The following is a 26272-nucleotide window of genomic DNA, read 5'->3' as shown; positions in this document are numbered from 1 at the left end:
ATTAGAAAAAATTACGTACTATAGGATATTTGTCATAAAGTGAGTAGTTATGTTTTTCTAATGTGCCTCAGTTTATACAGTGTTTGCTGGCTTCTTGATGAAATGCAAAGATTTCTAAGAAAATACAGGAAAATATCAATATGTTCTCAGCTGCAAGTTCATTCTACAGTTAAATACTTACTGACTGCCTTTTACATGACAGGCATTCTTCTAGGTACAAGGCACAGAAAACTGAACAAAAAGACAAGGTGTCTTCAGGAGGGAGATTCTTTACTTATTTAAAACTTTTTATGGAAAATCTAGAATATCATCTGCTATGAGAGTGCCTACTTTACTCAAAATAAAAATTTCTATAAAAAGCTTACTGAGATCCCATCACACAAGAAACTTATTCATTTCACCTTTCAATTAGCAAGCAAAGAAAATGACAACCGAATTGTACAAAGTACTACCAGATGTCATGGATATGGTTAATTATATAAAACACTGCAGCTTCATGAAATAAGGAGTAACCATGAAAATCTTTTCTACAACACAGAGGTTTCCTCTTCACACAAGAGCAAAGCACCTAAAAGGACTGTGAAATCAGAAGAATTACTCATTTTTCTTTATACAAAGAGGTTCCCCAATTGATTACTTTTCCTGTGAGGCATGGAGCTTCCTGTGGTATGTGATCCGGCAGTTATTTTTGTAAAATTAAAAACATTTAAGGTAAACATGGCATTTAAATAATGACATTTCAACTATAAAATTACATGATTTGTACAGAAATAAAACAACTTACAACTAGCTCTCTAAATGACTCTCATAAAGTATAAACCAAGATTTAAAAAAAATAATAAGCATATATACATACAGTTTAAATAATGAAGAAAACTAACTACACTGCTCTCCCTAAAAAATACTTGCGAAGATAAAAAGGGGTTCTACCATTCTATTAAAAGTATCTTTAAAATCTTCACCTCATTTGTATCACAACATTTGAGATTTCTGTACATACTTCATTGTGAATATTAGCAAAGTACATTTCAAATAATTTATTACTACATAATCACATATATCGGGGTGTATGTTAACTTTTTCCTGGTACAGGTAAACAACCAAAAGTCTAGAGACTGGAATACAGTACAAAACAAAACAAACTGCTGCAGGCGGCACACTGCTCTTGTCGTATATACTGATCAAGACCAGAAGACAGGCAAGCTTCTGCGGCTTCACGTGAATTCATTAAATCTGCCTCAGTTAATGCCTCAGTTAATCACTAGGGACACCAAGCCAAAAAAAACAATATGAAAGAATCAACAAATACACATCATCCCTTGAGGAGAAAAACAATACAGAATATTTTTCCTCATCAAAATGAGATAGTCAATGTGGAAAGGCTCTGAAAAGTTTAAGAATATCAGTCAAGTTCATGAATGTCTTCACTGTCATAGCATTATCAAATGTGTGTCCCTCTCCCCAACAAAAGCCACTTTTAACGGTGACTTTCCATTAACACATAAGAAGCTGTACAATGTTATAGAAAAGGCAACAAAAGGAGTTTCAATTACGTCTCATCCCCTTCCCTCATTGTGTTCCTTCCAATAAGCATATAAACAAATGAAGGCAATTCCACCTTAAAAAGCTCCATCACCACACATAGGCTCCATTCCCACCAAATTCTGAACCACTCCTCAGCCCGCGTCAAACCACATTCTAGCTCCCACTAGTTCACTAAAGTTGTTTTTACCAATTTGAAATCCTAAAGTCCTCAACTGGTGAGCACCTGTGTTTATCTCACGCGCCCTCTTTGCAGCATGTGACACAACGACAGGCTTCCCTCCTCCCGGAAGCATGCTCTTCATTTTGGTGACACTGCACTGTCTAGGTTTTGTTTCACCTCTAGTGTTAACCTTCCTTTACTAGTTTTTACACCTGTACCTTAAGTGCTGATGCTCACCAGAGGTTTGTCTCTGCTTAACTCCTGAGGAGATTTCGCCCACACTCCAGGTTTTAATTACTATCTAGCAGTCTTCAAGTTTATATTTCCAAAAGGGACCTCTCTCTCCCGAGCTCCAGAAACCACAGAAAAAAAAATTTATATATGTAACTGGCCACTGGAAACTTTCAACTAACTCTCTCACACAGGCCTCAGCACAACATGTTCAAAACCAAAAACTTCTCCCCACCAACACGAACTCTACTCTTCCACTATGTCATTTATCTCAGTGCTATCTCATCCTAACAAATGGCACCACCACCTCCCACTCCAACAAAATGTGTAAAGCACCAGCTTTCTTATGCTATGCTAAGTCACTTCAGTCGTGTCCACCTCTGTGCGACCCCATAGACGGCAGCCCACCAGGCTCCCCTGTCCCTGGGATTCTCCAGGCAAGAACACTGGAGTGGGCTGCCATTTCCTTCTCCAATGCAGGAAAGTGAAAAGTGAAAGTGAAGTTGCTCAGTCGTGTCCAATTCTTAGCGACCCCATGGACTGCAGCCTACCAGGCTCCTCCGTCCATGGGATTTTCCAGGCAAGAGTACTGGAGTGGGGTGCCATTGCCTTCTCCGACCAGCTTTCTTACTTCTTGACAAATTTCTAATAACTCCAAAAGACTAATCTCACTCTTACAACTTGCCCCAAGCAGTTATACTGAAGAAATAAAGCTCCATTCTGTCTTTTTAAAATAACATGTCGTCACAAATTCTGTCCTTAGATTCCTTTTGGATATCATTAAAAAGTGACTTCAACTAACAAGGACATGAAAAGATGCTCAACATCACTCATTATTAGAGAAATGCAAATCAAAACAATGAGATACCACCTCACACCAGTCAGAATGGCCATCATCAAAAAGTCTACAAGTAACAAAAGCTGGAGAGGGTGTGGAGAAACGCAACACGCTCGCATTGTTGGTGAGAAGGTAAACTGATACAGCCACTCTGGAAGACCGGATGGAGATTCCTTAAAAAGGTAGGAATAAAACCACTGTATGACCCAGCAATCCCACTAGGCATATACCCTGAGGAAACCAAAATTGAATGTACCCCGATGTTCATCACAGCACTATTTACAATAGCTAGAACATGAAAGCAACCTAGATGTCCAAAGACAGATGAGCGGATAAAGAAGCTGTGGTACATACATACAATGTAATACTACTCAGCCATAAAAAGGAACACATTTGAGTCAGTTCTAATGAGATGGATGAACCCAGAGACTATTATACAGAGTGAAGTAAGTCACAAAGAGAAAGATAAATATCATACACTGACACATGTATATGGAATCTGAAGAGATGGCACTGATGAATTTATTTTCAGGGCAGCAATGGAGAAACAGACCTATGGACACGGGGGAGGGGAGGAGAGAGAAGGGAGAGAGAAACATGGAAACTCAACAGTACCATATGTAAAATAGAGAGCCAGTGAGAATCTGCTGTATGAGTCAGGGAACGCAAGCAGGGGCTCGGTGACAGGCTGAAGGGTGGGATGGGGAGAGAGATGGGAGGGAGGTTCGGCAGGAGGAGACATGATGTACCTATGGCTAATTCTTGTTGATGTGTGACAGAAAACCACAAAATTCTGTAAAACAATAATCCTTCAATTAATTTTTTAAAAATGACTTCAAAATACAGGTATTTCTTGCTACAGAGTAAATGTAGCTTACAAATGCAAAACTTGTAGAATCCTAATAGTAGACTTGTGCCTTTGAAATTTCAGGAGCATAGGTATACATGTGGATGCCCAATATTTGTGTTTTAAAATTTCCAAAATGGGATTTCCCTGGCAGTCCAGTGGTTAAGACTCCACGCTTTCACTGCCGAGGGCCTGGATTCAACCCCTGGTCAGGGAACTGAGATGCCACAATCCAGGCAGCAGGGCCCCTCTCCACCAAAAAAAAATTAAAGGAAAAGGAAAACAGACGCATGGCGGCGGTGGGGGGGGGGGGTGCGCTGGGAGATAATCTTATTAATACCAAGAAAAAGCTTCACATTAGAGCAGAAAAAAAGGCATGATTTTGTAATTTTCAATAACTGTATCACTGTATCCTCTGAAACTCTTCCTCATACATGATAGAAACCTATCCTTAATCCTAACAAAAGCCTACCAGTGCCTCAAAGCACGGTTGGGCTAGTTATCTGACTGAGCAGAAATGAAAACAGCACGCTGATGTCAGAGCTAATGAGGAAGAAGTATCCATCACTAGGTGATCCCTCTCATAGGAACAGACTAACTTCCCCCAGGGAACATGGGAATTTCATACACTTCCAACTTTTGGGAGTTCTCTCAAGTTCACTAAGTCATTCTAATATCTACATCACATTCTGTTGCCAGGTGTCATCTTTCCAAAGTATACCAAGTTGGTGTGATTAGTAAATAGTCCAACATAAACGGAAACCTCAGGAGCACTGCCAGAGATGAGTGCTGGAAAAGCCATCTATTCATGGAAATAATATTTCTATTTCCCTAGTGATTACAGCTACCAGTGACAACTGTGAAATCCCAAGAGAAGAAAAGAAAATTTAACTGCCTCAAAACTTTAATTATTCATATAAACTAGCCAAAAAACTAAAGCTAAATGTTACACAAAGGGCTCTCTAATCCCCTAATATTTTTGGCTAATTATTCCACTGGTAGTCTACATCTGCTGTACTAAAATCTGATTATGAATCAGGAGTAACTCACTGGGAACACTTTTATATCTAAAAGTGATTGTGGATAATAACTACAATTCACGAAAACTATGATTTCTAATGTGCATAAAATCCTGTGCTTCACAATAAAAGAACAGACGTTACTGTCAAAGTCTAAACTCTCAGAAAAAAAAAAAAACTCTTAAACTCTCTTAACCACTAGAAAGAATGAGACAGTTTAACAACAAAAAAGTTAATTTCAACAGCATATTCAACCTGTATTTTTTTAATATCTTCAATAATAAGCAATTTATGATTAGGAAGCATGTTAAACATTGCCTTTACAAATAAAGTGAATCTATCATGTTGATTTAAACACATAGTTTAGAAGTTTGCAAATACATATTCTAATAACTGCATAAATACTGACCTATAATCCCACAGATTCAGTTATGGGATTTTTTGCTCTGTTTGATTTTTGGTCAGAGTCTCATTTGTTTTAACTATTGTTCATCAACCATTCTCTCTTTTTTATTGTCTTTTTGAAATAAATTATTTTCTAGAATGGAAAAGTTTTATCTTCTAGATATTTTAACAGAAAATAACCGCGGTTCCCTTATTTCTTGTAGCTCAGTTTTAGGTGCGATCTTTAGTATCTCAGAGGAAAACTATCTTTAATAATTTATACTTAACTATTTGGATCTGCTCAATAACATATTAAAACCATATACTTTTGATATGAAAACAGGGATATACACTGTGTCTAAACACTATGTAGGAGTTAATTATGTGTGTTACTTGCTCAGTTGAGTCCGACTCTTCAACCCCACGGACTGCAGCTGGCCAGGCTTCTCTGTCCATGGGATTCTCCAAGCAAGAAAACGAGTGGGTTAGTTCCAAACAATCCAACATTTATAGCTTTAAACAGAAGACATAGGTAAAGCATCATTCATAAGTACTTGCTTATAAGTAATTGCCCAATGCAAAAATATCTGATGACAGAAACCATGTTCATAAACCAACTAAAATTACAGTTTACCTTTACTGTACACATATCCAAGTAATACAGTTAAAGATCATCACAAAGTCAAGCAAAATATCCCAAATTGCTTCAAAATCATAAGAAACGGAGAGCAGTAATAGAAATGACTGCTCCAAAGAGTCCCAGAATAGAAACACTCTCTTTGTACTGTCCTAACTCATCCCTCTCAAAACACACTCACCCTTAGAGAACAAACACAGAATTCATTGCAACTGTGGATATAATTTGTGAGCGGCCTTTCATTGCTCCATAAAGGCTCATCATTGTAGATGTTCATCAGTTTTTAAGCCACATCCACAGCTGCTGTCTTAGTTAGAAAAACAACAAAATTTGACAGCAAAAAAACTTTAACAGCTTTACATAAAACAAAATGAAAAGTACTCCAGTATAATATAATAAAAAGAATGTATATATCTCAAGTATCAAAAACATGAGACTCAAGTCATTTTTAACAGTGATACCTTTCACTTACATGGTGTGAGAATTACTTTCTAAAGCCTTCCAGCACATACAGTATCATTTCTAACTTAAAGCCTAGATCTAAGTTATCATTTACACAGAAAATAAGTGAAGCAGGGATATTATCAAATTAGTTAGTGGGGAACTGTGTCTATTTCATGACCACCAGCCTGTGTTTTCAAAAACCTTCCTTCCAAAATCATATAATAAACTTTAGAAGCAAAAATCCCACATAAAACTGTTCTTTAAAAAGTCTATTTAAAAAAAAAGTCTATTTAAAAAAACTCCTGTATAAACCGCTTCCCTATGCAACTTTACCCTTCTGCATCAGATCTGTTTTCTGCCTGGACTGAGGAAGGGGCTCCTGTGGTTAGTGAGCACAGCCAATCACGTGCCGATGGATGACTAAGAGTTAACCACACATGCGGAAGGGAGGATGCCCAGTAGCATCATCACACTAGACTGCATCATCACCAGACGATGTTCATGGCAATGGGACTGGAATCCAGAGACATGCGTTTGAATTTCAACCCCCCACCAACCAGCAGGTGGACTTGGTTAAGTTTCTGTAAAACAAAAGAACACTATCTTCCTCTCCAGACAATGGCAAGGCCTTCCATCCCTGGGCTGGGAAGATTCCCTGGAGGAGGGCATGGCAACCCACTCCAGTATTGTTACCTGGAGAATCCCCACGGAGAAGCCCGGTGGCTACAGTCCATGGGATCACAAAGAGGCTGGACATGACTGAGCAACTAAACACAGCACAAAATAAATGCAACAACAGAGCTCAAAGCTGCTGCTGCTGCTAAGTCGCTTCAGTCGTGTCCGACTCTGTGCGACCCCATAGACAGCAACCCACCAGGCTCCCCCGTCCCTGGGATTCTCCAGGCAAGAACACTGGAGTGGGTTGCCATTCCCTTCTCCAATGCATGACAGTGAAAAGTGAAAGTGAAGTCGCTCAGTCATGCCCAACTCTTAGCAACCCCATGGACTCCACATTAGATGAATCTGTATCTGTACCAGGGGGCCTATAAAATTTTTTAAGTATTAACATACAACAGTAAAAGTAGGACTTTAAAATCAATGAGAAAACAACAGAGCATTCAAATAGTGATGCAGTTAGAACACTTCATTTATTCATTCATTCAACAAACACATATTGCGTACCCACTATATTCCAGTGGGGAAGAGAAATAAAGCAAAAAGCGAATAACACACATTGTTAGAAGGTGATACATGCCAGTGAGTAAAATAAAACAGGGAAAGAGAACAAAATGTGGAATAAAAAGTAGGATAAATGCAGTAAAATGAAAAGCACTATAAAGGAGATTAAAAAAAAAAAAAGTGCCAGTGAGGTGGGAAACCAGAAGTGTGGTATCCTAGAAGTCAAAGAAAAAAAAAGTTTGAACAAGATATCAAATGCCACTGATCAAGTCAAGTCAAGGGGGGCCTGCACATTCACCTGTATGGAGGGAACTGGCTACTATGATAAGAACAATTTTGCTGACGTGGTCCAGGCAAAAGCCTGGCTTAAAAAAAGGTTTAGGGGAAATGGAGTAAGAGTAACTGGAGATAGAAAGAACTCCTCGTTCAAAGTTTGTTTCAAAGGGAAATAGAGAAATAGGAACTAGTGGGGAGTGGGGAGTCCAGATGAGAAAAAGCAGCATGTTTGTATATCGTCAAGAACGCTTCACTAAAACGGTAAAAACTGAGACCAGCGGGAAGGCCAGAGAGCTAGCCAATGTCATAGAGTAGCTGAGAAGGCAAGGGATCTAAGGCACAAGCAGAGAGTTTGCCCTTAAGTTTGAAAGTATACTCACCCCACTGTAAGCAGTGCATATCTCTGGGAGTTGGGATTTTAGATGTGCAGTGGAACTATCTTATTCACTTTACTATATTGATCTTTGTTTACAAGGAATATGTATTTGTCTAAATGACTCTTTTTAAAAAGCTCAAGACAGGATTTTAGGATGGTGGTGGCACCAGCTTAGTTTTTCAGCCTTTCCACATAAAAAGCACCCGGACAACAAAATCAAAATATGTGGACAACGTTAAGAAAAAAAATAGGTTACAAGGTAACCCCACAAACTCCCAATACTAGCAGGTGTACAATAATGAGCTACCAAAAGCCACAGATTAAAGACAGAAGCAATTTGGGGGTGCGGGGGAAGGAGCTGATAAGACTATGACAGTGGTCCAACCAGGAGACGAAACCGGCCTGGAGAATAAAACGATGGCAGTGAGCAAGGAAAGGAGAGCCCAGAACATGAAACAGCTCAGTGGTAAAAGAAGCCACCTGCAATGAGGAGACACAGGACACTTGGGTTTGATCCCTGGGTTTGGAACGACTCCCTGGAGAAGGAAATAGCAACCTACTCCAGTATTCTTGCCTGGGAAATCCCATGGACAGAGGGCTACATTCCACGGGGTTGCAAAAGAGTCAGACTCAACTTAGCGACTAAATAACAAGCCTATTTTATAGGATGCTATAACAGGTCTAGGTGGTAGGAAAAAACAAATTTGGCTGGCCTACAGAACAACTAGTAGTAGTTTTAGAAATACAGATATAAACATCTGAGGCAATGATACAAATATAATGTCAAAGAATAGATAAAGCAAGGAAAGAAAAAGACTGCAAACCACAATATTTAAGACTAAAGACGGAATAGGTAGAAAAGATGGAATGTTCAAGAGGTTAACATAGTGTCTTAACAGTCAAGAACAAAGACATCATGGTCAACAAAAAACAAAGGATGCAGAAAAATAAAACCAGGTTTTGGGAGCCAGGTGAAGGGTTATTTATTGACGGTCTGGGATGAAAAATCAGATTTTAACATGTAACAAAAAGAAGGATATAAAAATAAGTGGTAAAGCAGTGACTTGAAAGAAATGTATGAAAGGAAATCAGCAGCAAGTAATTCTCAGAGAACAGCCAAGTCTGGCAGCCTGTTTGCATACATGCATGAATCCTCACAAGAATTCTGAGATATACTCCCCATTTTACAATTGGGGAAACTTAAGTTACAACACAATTATATAAATTGTCCAAAGTCATACAATGTGTATACAAAATAATTAAATGACCTGAAAATTGGTCTCTAGGCGGAAAAGGAGTAAGATGATGGATAAAAACTAAAAACACAAATTGAGGAAAGAGGATTTAACTGATTTAACTTTATCCCAGGAGTATCCAACAAGATTATTTTTAAATTTTTACTTATAGACAAATGATGCTACTTCAGAGAACCTTTTGAGTTCAAACACTAGTCAAAAATAAAGGTTTATTTTTGAAGTATTGTAATAGAGAAGGATATAATAATCTCCTAAGCCTCGTATTAGACTTACTTATATCTGGGACTGTCTTGCCATCTATTAGAGAGCTTGGAAGCTTTCAAATGATTAACATTTAGGTGGAGAGATAAACAGAAGCTCTCTGAGTACAGGGCAGGGCAGTGGCAAGGAAGAAGGAAAGCTGTGTGAGCCTGGGTTAAATCCCTGACCCTCAGACTTATCTATGAAATGCAGATACCATCTCCCTTCACAGTGTAGTTGAGGTCTCAGGAGACATTCAACCAAAATGTCAGTTCCCTAATCCCCTTAAATATTTTGTTTGCTTTAAAAAAAAAAAAATGTGGTTGCTAAACTAATGACATTTTAAATATAGAATGTTAACATTTCCATTTAAAACAAAGTTTAAGAATATGCTCCCAGTTGATAACAGTAGCTAATTTCCTACTGGAAGACTACAGTGGCTCACTTTACATGATATATTCAAGTAACTTTTGAATTTCTTATAACAAACATATTATTTTTCCAACAAGAGAAATAATCAAGATGAGTGTTTACAGATGACATTAACTAGCCCTTAAGAAAAACTTGCACATCAAGATAGTCACTTCTCTGAAATAGCTGTAGAAACAGGGTAAAATGAAATGAAAAAATAAATCAACAGCACACCTAAGCTACTATATGAATTTAAATTCTAATGTAATTTAAAAGATTTAATTTTCCAACTGACAACGTCAAGGACTTACAGCTAAGAAAGTTTAAAGGACTAACATGCCACTAAAGTCTGTATTAAAATGTACCCATCACACTGTAGCACAGAGGAAAGCCAGAATGAAACGTGACTTGTTTATCGATAATTGTGAAATAAATAATCTTTGAAAGCTATAACTGTGTAGGGTTTGTTTTTTTCCCCCAACAGTGAAGCAACAACTCCCATTAATTCAGCACTATCCATTTAAATCAAATAATGACACTCATTACTATAAGCTACAAGTAAACCACCAAACCAAAACTATCCCTACTATCTTTGGAATGCTGAAATGGATTTAATTTACTTCCTTGTCATTTGGATAAGAAGAGATGATAGACAACAGATTTAATGAATTCCACAGTCAAGAGGGGCTTCCCTGGTGGCTCAGATGGTAAAGAATCTGCCTGTAATGCAGAAGACCCAGGTTCGATCCCTGGGTAGAGAAGATCCCCTGGAGAAGGAAATGGCTACCCACTCCAGTATTCTTGCATGGAGAATTCCATGAACAGAGGAGCCTGGCAGGCTACAACAGTCTGTGGGGTTGCAGGAGTTGGACACAACCTAGCATCTGAGCAGTCAAGAGAGTAAATATTATTATCTTGTCATAAATACGTTAGAAAAATCACTGTATGAAAATCATCAAATTTATAAACAAGCTCATCTTTCAGTATACAATTTCAAGTTGTGGCCTCCTTCCCATGACAGTCTTCTTTTTTCTCTATCTCCTCTTCTGCCATTTTCTCTTCCAGAAGTTTTGGAAATAGTCAGGTGCAATTTAGTGCCAAGTGGCAGAACTAAGAAGCTGAGGAGGCAAGAAGCAGAGACTGGAGTGAATCAGGAGTTAAGTGAACCAGGCAGTTCTTGCATAGGGGCAACTAACGCAGAGTGACTGAGGAGATGTGCAGTGAGAACAAGGATGTGGCCACCTTGGTCAGTCAAAATACAGTACAAGATAAAGAACAGGGAAACAGCAAAGGGGAAAGGCTTAGAGTCAAGCAAACTGGCAGCAGCACTCCCAGGCCTGGGGCTGCGAGACTTGTATTCTTCATCTGAGCCCACAAAAATAGGGGAAGAAAAGTATTTTAAAAAACAAAGTGCACGTAACTTCAAAAGGCAGCAGAGTGGTATAAACACAAAAGAATAAAAGACCAGCATAAATCTCTCCCTGCACTAGTCTCAGCTCAGATACTCAATGTGTCTCAGCCATTAGCTACGGGTAAATTATTTAATCTGTGTCTACATTTCAGTGAGTAATTACTTTAGAACATATGATTAACAAAGTCTTTTCCAGATCTGAAGTTTCCTGAATCTAATGAATTTAACAATTTTTGTCACACAGGATGCAGGTACTTTCTATATGTTATTCCACAACAAGAGGACAACGTACCAGAATTTAAATAAGAGGATATAGAATCATAGTCCAGTATCCCTACAGACCACACTTCTCCATCATCTTTCATTAAATCCAAGAAACTAATTCCCAATCTTCTTTAAAACGATCCACAAATTATTAACAAAAAACAAGGGCTAAAATGTAAGACTTCGCTTTAAATACACTCAGCAGTGGGAAATTTGATCACCTGTCAATTTCACTAAGCTTCACTTCAGCTTCTTTCCACAGGACAAACTCTAATGCCATTATACTTTCTGTTTTTCAACACTCTAAGTTAGGTTTCTATTTGCTATATGTTTCATATCCCACTTCAGAAAGTACAGTCCAAAACTGGCAGAGAGCTGAACATGAATGAATCCAGGGGGTCATTTTATCAATGGGCTCTGCATAGAAAAACCAATCTAGCTGAGCGTCAGCTTTATTTATCACTTAAACTAAGTGCCACCTAGTGGCAAGTATTATATTTTATTAAATCCACTCAAGTCCTGTTCATCCAGCAAGTATTGTACAAACTAGCCAAGAGCAGTTGCTCCACAATTAGGCAACGTAAGTAAAATACTGATCCAGTTCTCATGAAGCTTGCTGACAGATTAGATACAGAGAAAAAAAATAATACAGATATACTTACATACTTGCAGAAAGATGTCTGTTACAATATTATGTCAAATGTTACAAAAGTATGCAAAAATACTCTGTATTTACTTAAAAGCTGGTGAAAACAGACTCTCAGTTCTGTAGATGCTCTTACACCTGTTCACCTCACTCAGACTTTCCCATTTGTAAATACTCAGTTAGCTAGGTTTCAGTAGACCCCCTGGAGAAGGGAAAGGCTACCCACTCCAGTATCCTGGCCTGTAGAACTCCATGGACTGTATATTCCATGGGGCCACAAATAGACACAACAGAGTGACTTTCACTTTCTCCAGTTAGTGGGTAGATCAGGAGCTATGTACAGAACTATATAATTTTTTGCATGAAAAATTTCCTCATATTCAAACCAAAAGTTAAATGATTTGAAAAAGTATGCTGGACACTATGGAGACAATAAAAAGTTCAGGGGTTTCCGTGATGGGATAAGGGACGGAGAGAGAAATGGACAGGCAGGGCCCAAAGGATCTTACAGGGCAGTGAAACTACTCTGTGCTACTACATGGGAGACACATTTGTAGATATATTTGTCCAAGGGCTTCCCAGGTGGCTCAGTGGTAAAGAATCTGCCTGCCAATGCAGGAGCCACAGGAGATGCAGGTTCAATCCCTGGGCTGGGAAGATCCCCTGGATGAGGAAATAGCAATACACTCCAGAATCCCTGTGGGATAATCGCATGGACAGAGGAGCCTGACAAGCTACAATCCATGGGGTCGCAGAGTTGGACATGACTGAGCATGCATGCACGCACACACACACACACACACTTGTCCAAACCTACAGAATGTACCCCAATGTACAGTGAACCCCACTGTAAACTCTGGATTTGGGGAGATATAACATGTCAATGTAAATTCATCAATTATAACAAATATATCACTCTATTGGGGGATACTGATAATAGAGGTGATTTGTGTGGGGGCAAGAAGTACACGGAAAATATTCCCCTCAATTTTGCTGTGAACCCAACTGCTAACTGCTGCTAAATCACACCAGTTGTGTCCGACTCTGTGAGACCCCATAGACGGCAGCCCACAAGGCTCCCCCGTGAACCTAAAACTACCCTTTAAAAAAAGTTCCATTTAAAAAAGAAAAAAGGAAAAAAAAAAAAAGCAATTCTCTGGTCCAGTTGTTAGAGGACTCAGCACTTGCACTGCTGAGAAACAGGTTTGATCCCTGATGGGGGATCTAAGATCCCACAAGCCATGCAGCACAGCCAAAATAAAAAGTACGCTGGAAAAATAAAGCAAGATCTTAAAGCAGCAGCACTTTTCTAAAAAGAGAATATACCCGTTTACAAAAGAATTCATTTATAATAATAAAAAATACCTGTAACACCGATTCCCTATTTTATAAGGCAACTAATATTGCAGTTATATAACACAATCTTTATCATGTAATAAAAAAAAAATAGGGTTTCATAAAGCAATTGCATAAAGCTGTGCTTCCCTCATAACTTAGTTGGCAAAGAATCCGCCTGCAATGCAGGAGACCCTGGTTGCATTCCTGGGTCGGGAAAATCCGCTGGAGAAGGGATAGGCTACCCACTCCAGTATTCTTGGGTTTCCCTTGTGGTTCATCTGAAAGAATCCGCCTGCAATGTGGGAGACCTGGGTTCAATCCCTGGGTTGGGCAGATCCCCTGGAGAAGGGAAAGGCTACCCACTCCAGTATTCTGGCCTGGAGAATTCCATGGACTGTATAGTCTATGGGGTCGCAAACAGTCAGACATGACTGAGCAACTTTCATTTCAAAGAAATAAACATTTTTCCTAGTTATACAAACTTAGTGAGACAAAATTCTTATCCATTTATAACTCTAATTAACACATACACAAAAAACATTAGTTCTAGGGCTAAATTAAATATATTGAATATAGAAAACAAAGCATGGGTAGGGAATTTAAAGGGGTTAACTTGATTTTCTAGTGTATTCCATCTCACATCCAACTAGTGCAGCATTTTCACTGCAAGGCTTTTGCCACTTAGGATACCTAAGAAGCAGTCATTTCTTTTTGCTTTTGTAAACTTAAATAATTTCAATATTCCCAAAACTGTCATGAACTTACAACCTGACTGAAAAGTTGTCATGCTTATCACTCTGCATTGTCTAAACATAACAAACATACACAAACATTTATACAGGTAAGTAACTACAACCAATTATACAAACCAAGCCACAGTGCCCCCAATACTTGTTTTTTCCCCAGTAGTAAACTGTGTGCAGGAAATGCATTACCGTTTTCACACCATCAGGATATCATTTCACCTCCTGAAGCAGGAGCAGGCCTAATGAAGCGTAAATGATATCATGATGTTGTGCCAGGCCTACAGGGCATCCAGAACTGTGGGCAGGGTGTCTGAGAGATGCTAGCCATTGGACATTCAACATTCCTTCATCATTATGGCTGTCCAAGCAGAGACTAGAGTGCCTAGAAGCAGACCCCCAAAAGTTGGGGATTACTCCGTAACAACATGCATGGTCAAGCATTAATGTACCAAATATGTCTGCTCAAAATGCCAAGGAACATATTTCAAGGGCTGCGGTGCTCTACACTAAATACACTGCTCCTTTCTAAAACATGACCCACAAACCACAGGTTGCAAGATAAAAAGGTCCATCTTGAATCCTGACTGCAAAAGGTTACCAAAAGAAACTGATTACTATAATTAAAGTATTTGTACACAGAACTTTACGATTTACAAATCACTTACACATACACTGTTTTATCTGACACATATTTTACCTTACTTGATAGTCAGTGTGCCTCACCAATAAATACAACAAAAATATCATTCGTTATTTTATAGAGGTAGAATCTGAAGCTTGGAGAAATTATCTGTGAGTAATTTGTCTACAAAGCCTGAATTTTCCTGAAGATTATCAACTTATTTGGTTCAAAGACATGGATCCCCAAAAAAGACTCTACAGAGTCTTAAGGTTTAATATATGTCCCTATGCATCTAAGAAGTATTTAAAACACTTAAAAACGATGTAACCTTGTGAGAAACACTGAATAGTCAACTACACAAAAAAAAACAAAATACGATATTTAAGCCTGTCAGTTTGTACAAACAATACACTATTTTCTAATAATCCAAAGGAGCTTTTGCCTAAGAATTGTACTGCAATATTCTCAGGAGCTATATGGGCTGCCTTCAGCTGAAAATATCAATTCCTTTGGGTATTTCAGCAGCTAAGTTCCTTATGCAATCAACATATTCCCTGTACACATGAAATTCTGCTTACACGAACCATGTTGTATCAAGACTTCAAAGTCCTCCAAGTCCTTTGTCCAAAAAACTTTTTACTGAAGCCCCCATCATGTTCTAGACACTCTTTTGAGTATAAGAATATATTAAGAAAAAAAATTGTGTTATGACACTTCCAAGTGAATTACACCTGGTTCTGCATGAATACATGCAGAGGCAATGAACCCAGCCTGGTGAATCCAGTTAGAATATCCTCAGACCCAAATCTACTAACACCAGCACTTGTCAAGCACATGGATATATTAAACTGCTGATTGAGCCCAAGCAAGGAACTCCAAATTCTTAAATATGGCTGGAGAATTGACTATGAAGGGACAGAAAGGCAAACAGTCTCACTGAAGAAAGGTAAATGAAATAATTATAGAGGCCCCTACATGCCATCCTAACATTTTTTTCAGCACCTGCTTTGTACCAAGTATCCTAAAATGTTTTATTGCATTTACTTTTCACAGCAACCCACTGAGCTAAAAATAATTACCTTGCAACTCACGGAGGAGGCAAGGAGAGGTGAAATCGCTTGTCAATCTTACTGAGGTTGTGGCAAAGACAAATTAGGAACCCAGTTCAGATTAAATCCTAAAAGTGAGCTCATAAACTCTGCACTCTGCTGCCTCTCTTAACAAAAGCTGCTAGGGGGAGCCATTGAAAGGTTTTTAAACTAAGGAGTGAAGTGATCAGATTCACTCCAGAAAGACTATGTGGAAGTTGGACACAGAGGGTGAGTCCACAAGCAGAAAGAGAAAGCTGCAATGTCTATAGTAAGATAGGTGAGAACGATGACAGCACGAACTGTGGCAGTGAGGATGAAAGAGACAAATTCAAGAGTTTTTCAGAAGAGAAAATTACAATGTAAAGGGTTAGTTTTAGAAAGAACACCTGGATTGCAGAACTAATCGGACATGACATCATCTACCAGGAACAGAGAAGCAACAGGTTTTGTTTGTTCAATAAATATCTACAGTGTCTCCCAAATGCAAAAGACTTTCCTAGGCCAAATGTCAAGTCCAAAATTAAGGTCCTGCTTGTTGGAAAATATTGAGAGTAAATGACAAAGTGTTAAAGAATATATCAGTTATACTGAAAATTAGTTGTTACTATTAACATTCTGGCCTAGAGTCTAATGAAAACGTTTTGTGCTAACATTTTAAAAAATTACCATGTGCGGAAAACAAATCAACAGAGGAAAAGCATCCCACAATTTTAAATGCGTTATTACATCTGAGTCTGACAGATCTTCAGTCTCTTACACAACACACACACACACCACCTTGTAATCTGTTTTACTTATCCATGTCCCTTTAAAAAAAAAAAAAAAGTATTGATTTTACTACCCAAACTATAGTACATATTCAGGGGTTTTTCATCCCACTATCACCACTGTGACTTCCCAAGAACTTAGTTCATAACCTTCTATGTAATTTTCTATAAAATATGACATACTTCACATCAGCTTATTTCAGTAAGAATTCCTAGATTTTTAGCCACACCTTTCATCCAAAGATGCTTTCTGCAAATCCTAAGGCACAGCAGTCCTGTGCAGATGTGGCAAGTTACTACAATTCCCATTTTACTACATAGTTAGGAAATTGGCCCAGGGGAAGCAGAGTAACTTGGAAATAATCACAAAGCCAGATGCCAAAAATAACAACTTTTAGTCAATCCATGAGAAAATACTGCCCCTAGTTGAAATAACATGAGATTTCGTATTAGGAGGAAGCAAAATATAAAATAATGTTTTAAAGCCAAGTCCTAGGTTCCTAAAATACATCTTTTAAAATGACCGAATACCACAATTAAGATTTGCAAGAACTTTCAAACACCAATTTCCCCCTAATACTTTGTCCATCAAGAGTGGCAAAGATTATTTAATGAATTATAGCTGTCAAGAGTGGCTTCCTCCTCTCCCCAAATTATTTTTTATCTTAGCCACTTAAGATACTGATAAAAATCTGCTGGTATAGAACAACAGGTAAGTTTTAAACTTATTTAAAAACCGTATGTTAGAATAGTTGTGAAAATACTCTGAGTGAGTCTCTCATACTTTTTCCTGAAAATATACTCTACAGACCCATCTGCAATTTGCATGCACAATAAATTTAAAGCTTTAATAGTCAATAATCTGAATGAAAGTTTCCCAGTCACAACTCATGCTATATGTTTCTAAATATGCTGCTGTTTGATGTAATTTAATAAAAGTGCTGTTTTATTTGGTCACAAAATAAAGGTCTTACACAATTTAAAAACAAAAAACACAACTTGATCTTTTAAAGTTGCTTTTATGATGTTCTCATTCTTATCTGCACAAGTCAGAGCAAAATACCTTCCATTAATACACTTCATACTTTGCTTACAGTCAGAAACAACAGTGTGTGCTCAAGATTTTACCTTCCAAAGAATGAGTTCGCACTAGGAACAAATAAGGAAGACGAAATGATTGTTGGTGTTATGCACTCATGGAACCCAGACTGCAAATTTTCACACAAGCCTCTAGTATCAATTATGAAAGGTGATTTTCAATTAATTAAAATTAAACTAATTCAAACTAATTCTAATCATGGCCTTAAAAAAAAATGCTTTCCACAGCACCAATATTCCTCACACTTGTATATCCTCTACTAGTAGCACTTCTCCTGGTTTATAAATGAAAAGACACTCCAAATGACTTTATAGATAACATATCTTCTAAAGTAATGATCAACTAGTAGGTTGGGGGGGGGAGGGGGGTCAGTGTCCAGAACTGTATATTCAGTCTAGTAACAATGCAAAATCTAATACCTATTATTTCAGCACCAGAATATTTAGGCAACATTTAAGTACACCAGACCATCTTCCCCCAACTCCCACAGAAAACTCCAAGCTTTTAATATTTCCATAACAGTAAGCACTCTGAACAAATTAAAGCTCTTTTAACACTAGAAGCCCTTTTACCTTAAAGATTATCACTTAAATGTCTTTTAACTGCATTTGATGAATGCATTCCACAAGATTCTACAAGCAGTATTCATCAACCCAAATAGCACTCTTAAGCGCTTTCCTCATTTCAACTTCAAAGATGAGGCAGAAGGGCTGTCATAAATCTAGAGGCAAAAGCATATAACTGTAAACTATCTAAAATCTAAGAAAAGGTAAAACAGTTGTATCAAATTCCCAAGCAGCAAAATTCCCTTTTTCCCCGCAAAGTAGGAGTTTCTGGTAAAATAACTGAACTCTAAATCTAGAATCTTGAAAATGCTGAAATTCTCCACCCCAGCATTCACAAGTTTTTCAACACCAAAATGCACTCAACTGCTACGCACACACCAAATGAATATCCAACATGAAAACTGAAAGTATTCTCACACGTCAACAGAAAAATACACCTTGCGCCTCTACAACACCCTCAGCTAATCCAGACGCAAAGCTACAACAGCCGCCCTTGGCCTAGGCCGTCAGAAACCTAGCGGCGCGGATGGGGGGCGGGGGGCGTGGGGGCGGCAATAATCAAGAGACCAAGGTCTTTTTCCAGTGCTACTTTTTCCAAGCAAAACAACCAGGCGCCCAAAGAGACCGCGAAGAAAACGGCAGACACTGTAATCCCGAGAGAAAGGGATGGTAGGGAGGTGTGCACACAATCCCGAGAGAAAAGGGTGCCGGAGAGGAGGAGCGCCGAGGAAGAAACTAAGTATCCCCACGCAGCTTTGAGACCCACAAAAACAACAACAAACCGTAGGGTCTGTCTTCCCGTAGAAACACCAGATGGAGTCCCCGGGGCTGAGACAGTCCAGCGGACAAACACCGTGGGTAGTGGATAAATCAACCGACGATGGGAGGTGAAGGGGGTGCCAAGCAAATAAGCCACTGGATGGGGGAGACAAAGCCTCCGGGGGTAATCACGGACCAAGCAGAAAGGTGAGAGGGAAACGCTCGAAAGAAAGCAACCAAAATTGAAAGAAATCTAGTGCCTGGGCTGAGGCAGGTCACTCAGCTACCGAATAGAGAGGGGGACAACAAAGGGGTCCGGGAGAAAGGCCAGCTGAGGGGAGGAGAGGAGAAAGGATGCGGGGCGCGACGGGTCGGACAAAGCGCCCAGGGCGGCGAAACAAAGGGCCGGGGGCAGAGAGTAGCGGGGGGCAGCGGGTAAAGACAAAGCGCACGGGACTGGGGGCATCGGCCCGGCGAGACCGCGGCGACGGCCCCGAGGAACAAAGCTGCGCCGGGCTGGGAGGGAGGGCCGGCGATCGGCGGCGCGGAAGGCGCGCGGCGGGCACGGCGCCCGCGGGCCCCGCGCTCCCGGCCGCACTCACACCCGCACCCGCCGGCCTCGCCGCCGCCCGCCCTCACGCGCCGGAGCCCGAGCCACGGCGGCGCAGAGCGGGCAGCGCACGACCACACGCCGCCGCCGCCGCGCCCGGCGCACGCGACACCGCCCCCGCGACTCCCGGACGCCAAGCGTGCCGCGGCCGTCGAACCCGCCGCCCGCCGCGGGCTGCTGGACGCCCGCAACTTTCCCGGTTCCCTGCGCTCGGATTCCCCAAGACTTACCCTGTCACAACAGGCGCCATCTTCCACAAACTCTCGCCAAAACTCCAACCCTCGCGAGATTCCCCCGACGCCTTCCCTGGTCCCTCTCCCCCGCCCCTTCCCTTTTTCCTCACTCCTCGATTCCACCCAGCCCCCGCGCTCCTTTTCCCCTCGCAGCAGCCGCAAAGAGCCAGACGCCTCGCACCGCCAACAGCTTAGGGGATCCAGCTCGCTGCCTTCCCTGGAAACCTACCCAAGCGATGGAGCATGCGCAGGCGGCTCCTCCGCAGGCGAACCCTCCATCTGGTCCATTGGGAGCGCTCCGGTTATCCGGGTTTTGGGACGCGCCCTGAGGGACGTACGTGGAGACTGAGGAAAACCGGAGGGGATTACGAGGGGACGGGGAATGGAGGGGTCAGGAGGCGGAGCCCAGGGTAGAGAGGAGGGGTCCTGGGAAAATCTGCCGCGTTTCACAGGCCCAGATGAAACACCTCCTCAAATGGGTGTTTTCCAAGTGGCTTCCCGCTCCCTTTAGTTCCCAGCCCTTTTCATTCATTCACACGTTCATTGGACGCCTTCTTTATGGTAATGTCAGCGTTAGGTACTGGAGCTACAAAGATGCCTGGAGTTCGGAGGAGTAACAAACCAGGAACTTAGTTCATTCGACCCCCTGGGTAGCCACCAGAGCTCTGTAAATGAAAAACTTTTTTGAGGTTGAACTCTATTGCCTTAGCTTTCTTCTCCTTGGGTGTGAAATAAGGTCAGGCCAAGGCCTCTGGCAAAGTCACCACTACTGTGTCCACCTTGCATACAGACGCCGAAGCGCTGCGAAGCTTTCTCCAGAGGTGAAAAGTGTACTGTAATTGAAAGCCACCACTGCCCCAGCCAGCACATAACTCAGAGGTTCTGCCTGGGCAGGGAGCTACCTGTCGCATAAACCTCCCCAGGACCTCATCGCAGACCCAAGACGTCTGTGAACCCGGGTGGTATATGGGGACAGACTCTGACAAGGTCCTCCCAAGGGCCTGGCACAGTGGAGGACGCAGCTCGCTGCCCGAAGTGTATCTCAGGCGACCTAAACCGGGAAGCCCCCGAGCAAATTTGGCCCGTCTGGGCATACAAGAAAGGTGCAGGACTCGAACCCTACCCGTCCTCCCAACCTGCAGCACCCCTTTCTTCCCCCCTCCCCGCTTTGCCCTTTCAATTCCTAGAGATTCCCAGATCCAGCACTGCCTCCCGCAGGGAGCCCCAAAACCCGGAGAACTGGAATCCACAGCCCGAAACCTGCTGAAGGCGCTGCAGGATTGGCGCGGCACGCGCGAGCGGCACTGCGCATGTGTCCAATGCGGGCAGCCCGGTCTCACGCTACACCTCCTTCCCACCGCCTTCCACTACTCGATTCAGACACAACACGGGCCGTGGGAAATTTCCTAAACCTCGCGAGAACGCGCCCACTGTTGTCTATGCTTTTGCCCCAAATCTCGCGGGGCCCAGGCGGGACAGGTGTTTGTCTAGTGCAGCTCCCGGCGCCGTTCGTGCCGCGCGTGCCCGGGCGGCGGGCGGGGTGGGAAGGAGCGGCTCGCCGAGGAGGCGGGGCTGGGGGGCGCGTGGCGGGGAGCGCAGGGCGGCTGGGAGGGGCCCGACGTCTCGCACACACACGCCGCGTGACGCTTTGTGGAAGGAAAGTGGGGGTGGTGGAGGGGCGGATTCTAAAAGAAGGGGAAACCTGGAGATTAGAAACTCCTCCTGGTGCGGATGGTAAGAGGTCAGACTCGAGGGCAGGAGGAGCCCTAGGCCGCTCCCCGGGGAGGTTTCCTGTCGCCCTCCACGCGCCTGGTACTTTCCTAAAATGTGTTTGACGCCGCGCCCCCGGCCTCCGGGAGCTGACACCCCCAGTGTCGCGTTTGAGTCATGCCTCTGAGTCACCCAGTCTGGCCACCACTTTGCTTGCTTTTGGATTCCCTTAGCTACTCTCTACTAGCAGTTGGTTGTTTTCTTTCTGAGGTACCCGCTGGTCTTGCTTGTTAGCTAGGGAAAAGTGCTGCTCTCTGTGCTCTGACGTTGTACACTTGTATAGAGTTCGCCTCCCATTCAAGGACACCTTTAAAAATTTTCTTCCCCCTAATCTGTTTCAGGCTTCCCTGCTGGCTCAGACGGTAAATAATCAGCCTGCAATGCAGGAGACCCCCGTTGGATCCCTGAGTCGGAAAAGTCCCCTGGAGAAGGGAATAGCTACCCACTACAGAGTTCTTGCCTGGACAATCTCTTGGACAGAGGAGCCTGGAGGGCTGCAGTCCATGAGGTCGCAGACTCTAAACTCTTTTTAGCCTTTTGAAGTAATCCCTGTGTATTAGTTTCTGTTCCTTTTTTTTTCTTTTCTCCACTTATATGACTTACTGGTTTTGCTTTCCTTCACCTTTTTATGTGTTTGTTGAAATATTCATTTCGATTTTTGGATATCGTTTTACCAGGTGCTTTAGTCACAACTCTTCTAAGTGCATTCCTTCCTTTTGGATTATTTGTCCAGTGAATTCCTGTTTAGATTCTTCAATCAGGCACTTTTGAGATTGTCTTCGTGTGGGTTCTGTACCAGTCTAGACTGGCATTATCTCGGAACTGGTGTCTTAATGACATCATAGACCCACAAATGAAAAATTAAATTGAGTTTTTGAATTTGGGAAAACAGTAACTCCTCTCATACAGAGTTCATATTCTGCTAGTTATACCATAGACAAGAAATCAAGTTTTTGAATTGTTTTCAAGGTTATTAGTTGTGTGTGTGCATGCACATTTGCCTATTCCTTTGATTAAGTAGTTCACAAAGGGAAAGAGAAAATTTAAGAATCTTAAACGCAGTATCTCAGTGCAAAGCTAATTTGGATTAGGCTTGCTTCAAGAGAACAGTGCCCATGGGCACACATTCCTTCAAAGGAATCAAGCCTTTTTCCAAAGGAATCAAGCCTTTTTCCCAAGAACACATTACAGTCATGGTCTGGTCTGGGCTATTCATCTGATCTGGAACCATTGCCATCTAAGAGCCCTAGCCACAGAAAGCCATGGTAACCATGGTAACTCAAATTACAACTCCCATTCACCCTAATACATGCTTTACCTGTATTCTTTCCTTGTCCTAGTAAATGATATTCCATCCTTCCATTTAAGCCAAGAACCCTGGAGTCATTCTCACTTTCTTTCTTACATCCAACATTCAACCTAACAAAATCTTGCTAGCTCCACCTTCAGAATAGACTCACAGTCCAAACACATCCACACCTCTATGGCAACCAGCCCAGTCTAACCCATCTCATCTCTCACCTGTTGTCAAGGAAGTCTAATAACTAGTTCTGCCTTCATCCATTTTGCCTTTTCTCAGTCTGTTCTCAGTAGACAATTCAGTGTAACTCTCTAGAACTCTCCAATGGCTTTCCTACTTTCCTATGAGGCCTACTGCCCAAACCCCATACCTCGACCTCGTCTCTTCCCCTTGCTCATTGAGCCCCAACCAGCATCGTTCCTTGTGTTCCTAGGATGCACCAGGCACACCCTCAACTCCTGTCTTTGCTCTTTTCCCTAGATGCCTTATAGATCCTTCCTTTACTGCTTTCAGGTCTTTGCTTAAATGTCACCTGCTCAGAGAGCCCTTCCATGACCACCCTTCACAAAAGTAACTCTTGTTACTCCCTGTTCCCTCTCTCTTTATTTTTCCCATGATCCTATTGTAAACTAACATACCATACATCAGATCTGTGTATTGTGTCTATTATCTGCCTACCTCCCCCCATTACAATCTTAATGTGAGCAGGGACTTTAGTCTATTTTGTTTATTGTTCATACCTCAGCCATCAGAACAATGCCTGCTGCAGGATAGATGCTCAGTAAGTATTTGTAGAATGAATAGGATGTCTTCCACTTCTAGAACAGATTAGAAATTATTCTAAAGACTCACTAAGCCTTCCAGACTTTAAAAGAATATCGAGGCTAGACCAGTAGCAAATACCCCAGTGCCATCTTGCCTGGGGAAGGCCTATAGAGCAAACACCTGTGTTAACTTTTTGCAAAAAACAATTCTTACTCTTGAGTTAGGCCAGTAGTTGTGCCTACACTTCCGTAAAGTGTTTCCTTTACTCTCCATTTTAGCTTCCCTCATAGCTCAGTCAGTAAAGAATCTGCCTGCAATGCAGGAGACCTGGGTTTAATTCCTGGGTCAGGAAGATTTCCTGGAGAAGGAAATGGCAACCCACTTCAGTATTCTTGCCTGGAGAATCCCACGGATAGAGGAACCTAGCAGGCTACAGTCCGTGGGGTCGCAAGAGTTGGACACAACTTAGCGACTAAACCACCACCACCACCACCAGGAAAGAAAACACTATTGGCAGGATATAAATACGCATTCTCATCTGTTGCTAGTGGAGTGAAAATGGGTATGCCGTGCTAAGTCACTTCAGTCACGTCCGACTCGGTGTGACCCTATGAACTGTAGCCCATCAGGCTCCTCTGTCCATGGGATTCTCCAGGCAAGAATACTAGAGTGGATTGTCATTCCCTTCTCCAGAGGATCTTCCCACCCAGGGATCAAACAGACATGTCTTATGTCTAACTTGCGTTGGCAGGTGGGTTCTTTACCACTAGCACCACCTGGGAATCATAATCTTTATGAAAACCATTTTGATAAAACTTATCTCTACCTATTAATCCTACAACTCTGTTTCTAGAAATCTGTCTTATGAATATATTCACATTTGTGAAATTACCTGTACATATAGTATAGCATTGGTCTTCCCTTGTGGCTCAGCTGGTAAAGAATCCGCCTGCAATGTGGGAGACCTGGGTTCGATCCCTGGGTTGAGAAGATCCCCTGGAGAAGGGAAAGGCTACCTACTCCAGTATTCTGGCCTGGAGAATTCCATGGACTCGTCCATGGGGTCGAAAACAGTCGGACACAACTGAGTGAATTTCACTTTCACTTTCATAGTGTAGCATTAGTGATGGTAGAGAATACCTTAACAATCTAAATGTCAATCAAGAGGTGTCTTATTTATTTAAAAATATATGTGTATATTCATAGAATCAAATAGTATTCATTTGTTAATAAGCAGAGGGTGCTTTTATGTACTTACATGGAAGGATCACAAAGTTTAAAAAAACAAGGTGCAAAATAATTATAGGTAAATAATACTTATTTGCCTATATGTATCTAAAAGGATTCTGGAAGGATACACGAGAAACTAATAATGACTGCTTCGCTGTAAGGAACTCAACTGTTGGAGGATATAGCTGAAGAGGTGGCTTATCTTGGATCCTTTGAATTTTGTAGAAGCACACATATATTTTTTTTCAAAATATAAAACATTTTTAAAGGGGGGAATGAAAGGGAATAAATGTGCAAGAAGAAAAAAATGATCAAAGTGTTTTCTTTTTCCCACCTGCTAGAAAATTATTTTCTAAAAGATGTGATGTATATGATAATAATACCACCTCAGTAGAATTAAGAACTGCAGAACTGTCAGGACTTAATCCCGGTCATCTGGTAGCATTGAGTCCATTCAAGCAGCAAGTTCAGAGTCCCTACTGCTCCATGTCAGATATCATCTTTCATGGTTTACAAAGATGGGTAGTACAGAGACTTCAGGGGACCCCCCAGGTAATAGAGTACACAGACCAGCTGCAGGGTAATTTTAGGGTGGAGGCATGAGTTTAATCGCATTGGGGTACAGAGGAAGAAGCACCTAACTCTTGCCTGATGGGCCCAGGGAAACCTTGCAGAGATGACTTTTGAGCTAAATCTTAGTGGAGTGGGAGTTCAGAAGACAGAGGAGGAAGCATAAGAAGCACAGGAAACAGCATGTTCAGGCTCTGAGGTGTGAAAGAGCATCTTGTATTCAGGGGAACTCCAGGTGCTGCATGTAGAAGCGGGGGTAGACAACCTAGGCAGGGTAACTAGAAGGACCTGGTAAAAAGGTGGTCCTCACAAGTTGGTGGGTTCCACTCCCTAAGACTCTGAATGAGTAAATCTGTGCTGGAGCCCAGGAATAGGCATTTCTAAGAAGACTGATCAGGGATTCTGGTGCAAATTGTCCATGAATCAAGCTTTGAGAATCTTTGTTGTAGGAGTTAGATGTAACCTTTCTTCAGGAGTTTCACAGTAAAGGGAGCAATGACATATAGTTTCTTGGTTAAAAACAATAAATGAAATATTTAAATATTAATAAGTTTGGGGGCTTCAGTATATATCCCCCTGGAGGAGGGCATGGCAACCCACTCCAGTGTTCTTGCCTGGAGAATCCCCATGTACAGAGGAACC

At 41.5% G+C, this 26272-nt stretch overlaps 1 protein-coding gene, 1 long non-coding RNA gene and 1 other non-coding gene across 13 annotated transcripts in view; 2 read left to right on the top strand and 1 right to left on the bottom strand.

Moving 5' to 3' along the window:
* Positions 1-26272, bottom strand: part of RBPJ (recombination signal binding protein for immunoglobulin kappa J region) — a 242172-nt gene that overhangs the window by 94890 nt on the left and 121010 nt on the right. The window contains exon 1 of one of the 8 annotated variants that reach the window (XM_061419849.1): positions 20225-20375. The exons of 2 other annotated variants lie outside the window; for them this stretch is intronic. In XM_061419849.1, the coding sequence (XP_061275833.1) occupies positions 20225-20283 (59 nt within the window). In that variant the 5' untranslated portion in view covers positions 20284-20375. Of the gene's footprint in view, positions 1-19175; positions 19399-19992; positions 20376-26272 lie in introns of those variants that run through there. 5 more of the 8 variants (XM_061419842.1, XM_061419843.1, XM_061419846.1 and 2 more) reach the window with 5 other exon arrangements.
* TRNAY-GUA (transfer RNA tyrosine (anticodon GUA)) lies at positions 10533-10604 on the top strand. The gene has a single exon. It is a non-coding gene; the product is annotated as a tRNA-Tyr (tRNA).
* The window catches only part of LOC133249428 (uncharacterized), a 32707-nt gene continuing 27977 nt past the window's right edge, over positions 21543-26272 (top strand). For 3 of the 4 annotated variants that reach the window (XR_009736950.1, XR_009736952.1, XR_009736949.1), the window contains exon 1: positions 21543-22273. This is a non-coding gene — a long non-coding RNA (uncharacterized LOC133249428). The remainder of the gene's footprint in view (positions 22274-26272) is intronic. The other variant, XR_009736951.1, reaches the window with a different exon arrangement.

The sequence above is a fragment of the Bos javanicus genome, chromosome 6 (assembly GCF_032452875.1).
Source record: "Bos javanicus breed banteng chromosome 6, ARS-OSU_banteng_1.0, whole genome shotgun sequence".
Lineage (NCBI taxonomy): Eukaryota > Metazoa > Chordata > Mammalia > Artiodactyla > Bovidae > Bos > Bos javanicus.
Note: the sequence above shows the minus strand (reverse complement) of the source record. Positions and strands in the feature narration are given on the sequence as shown.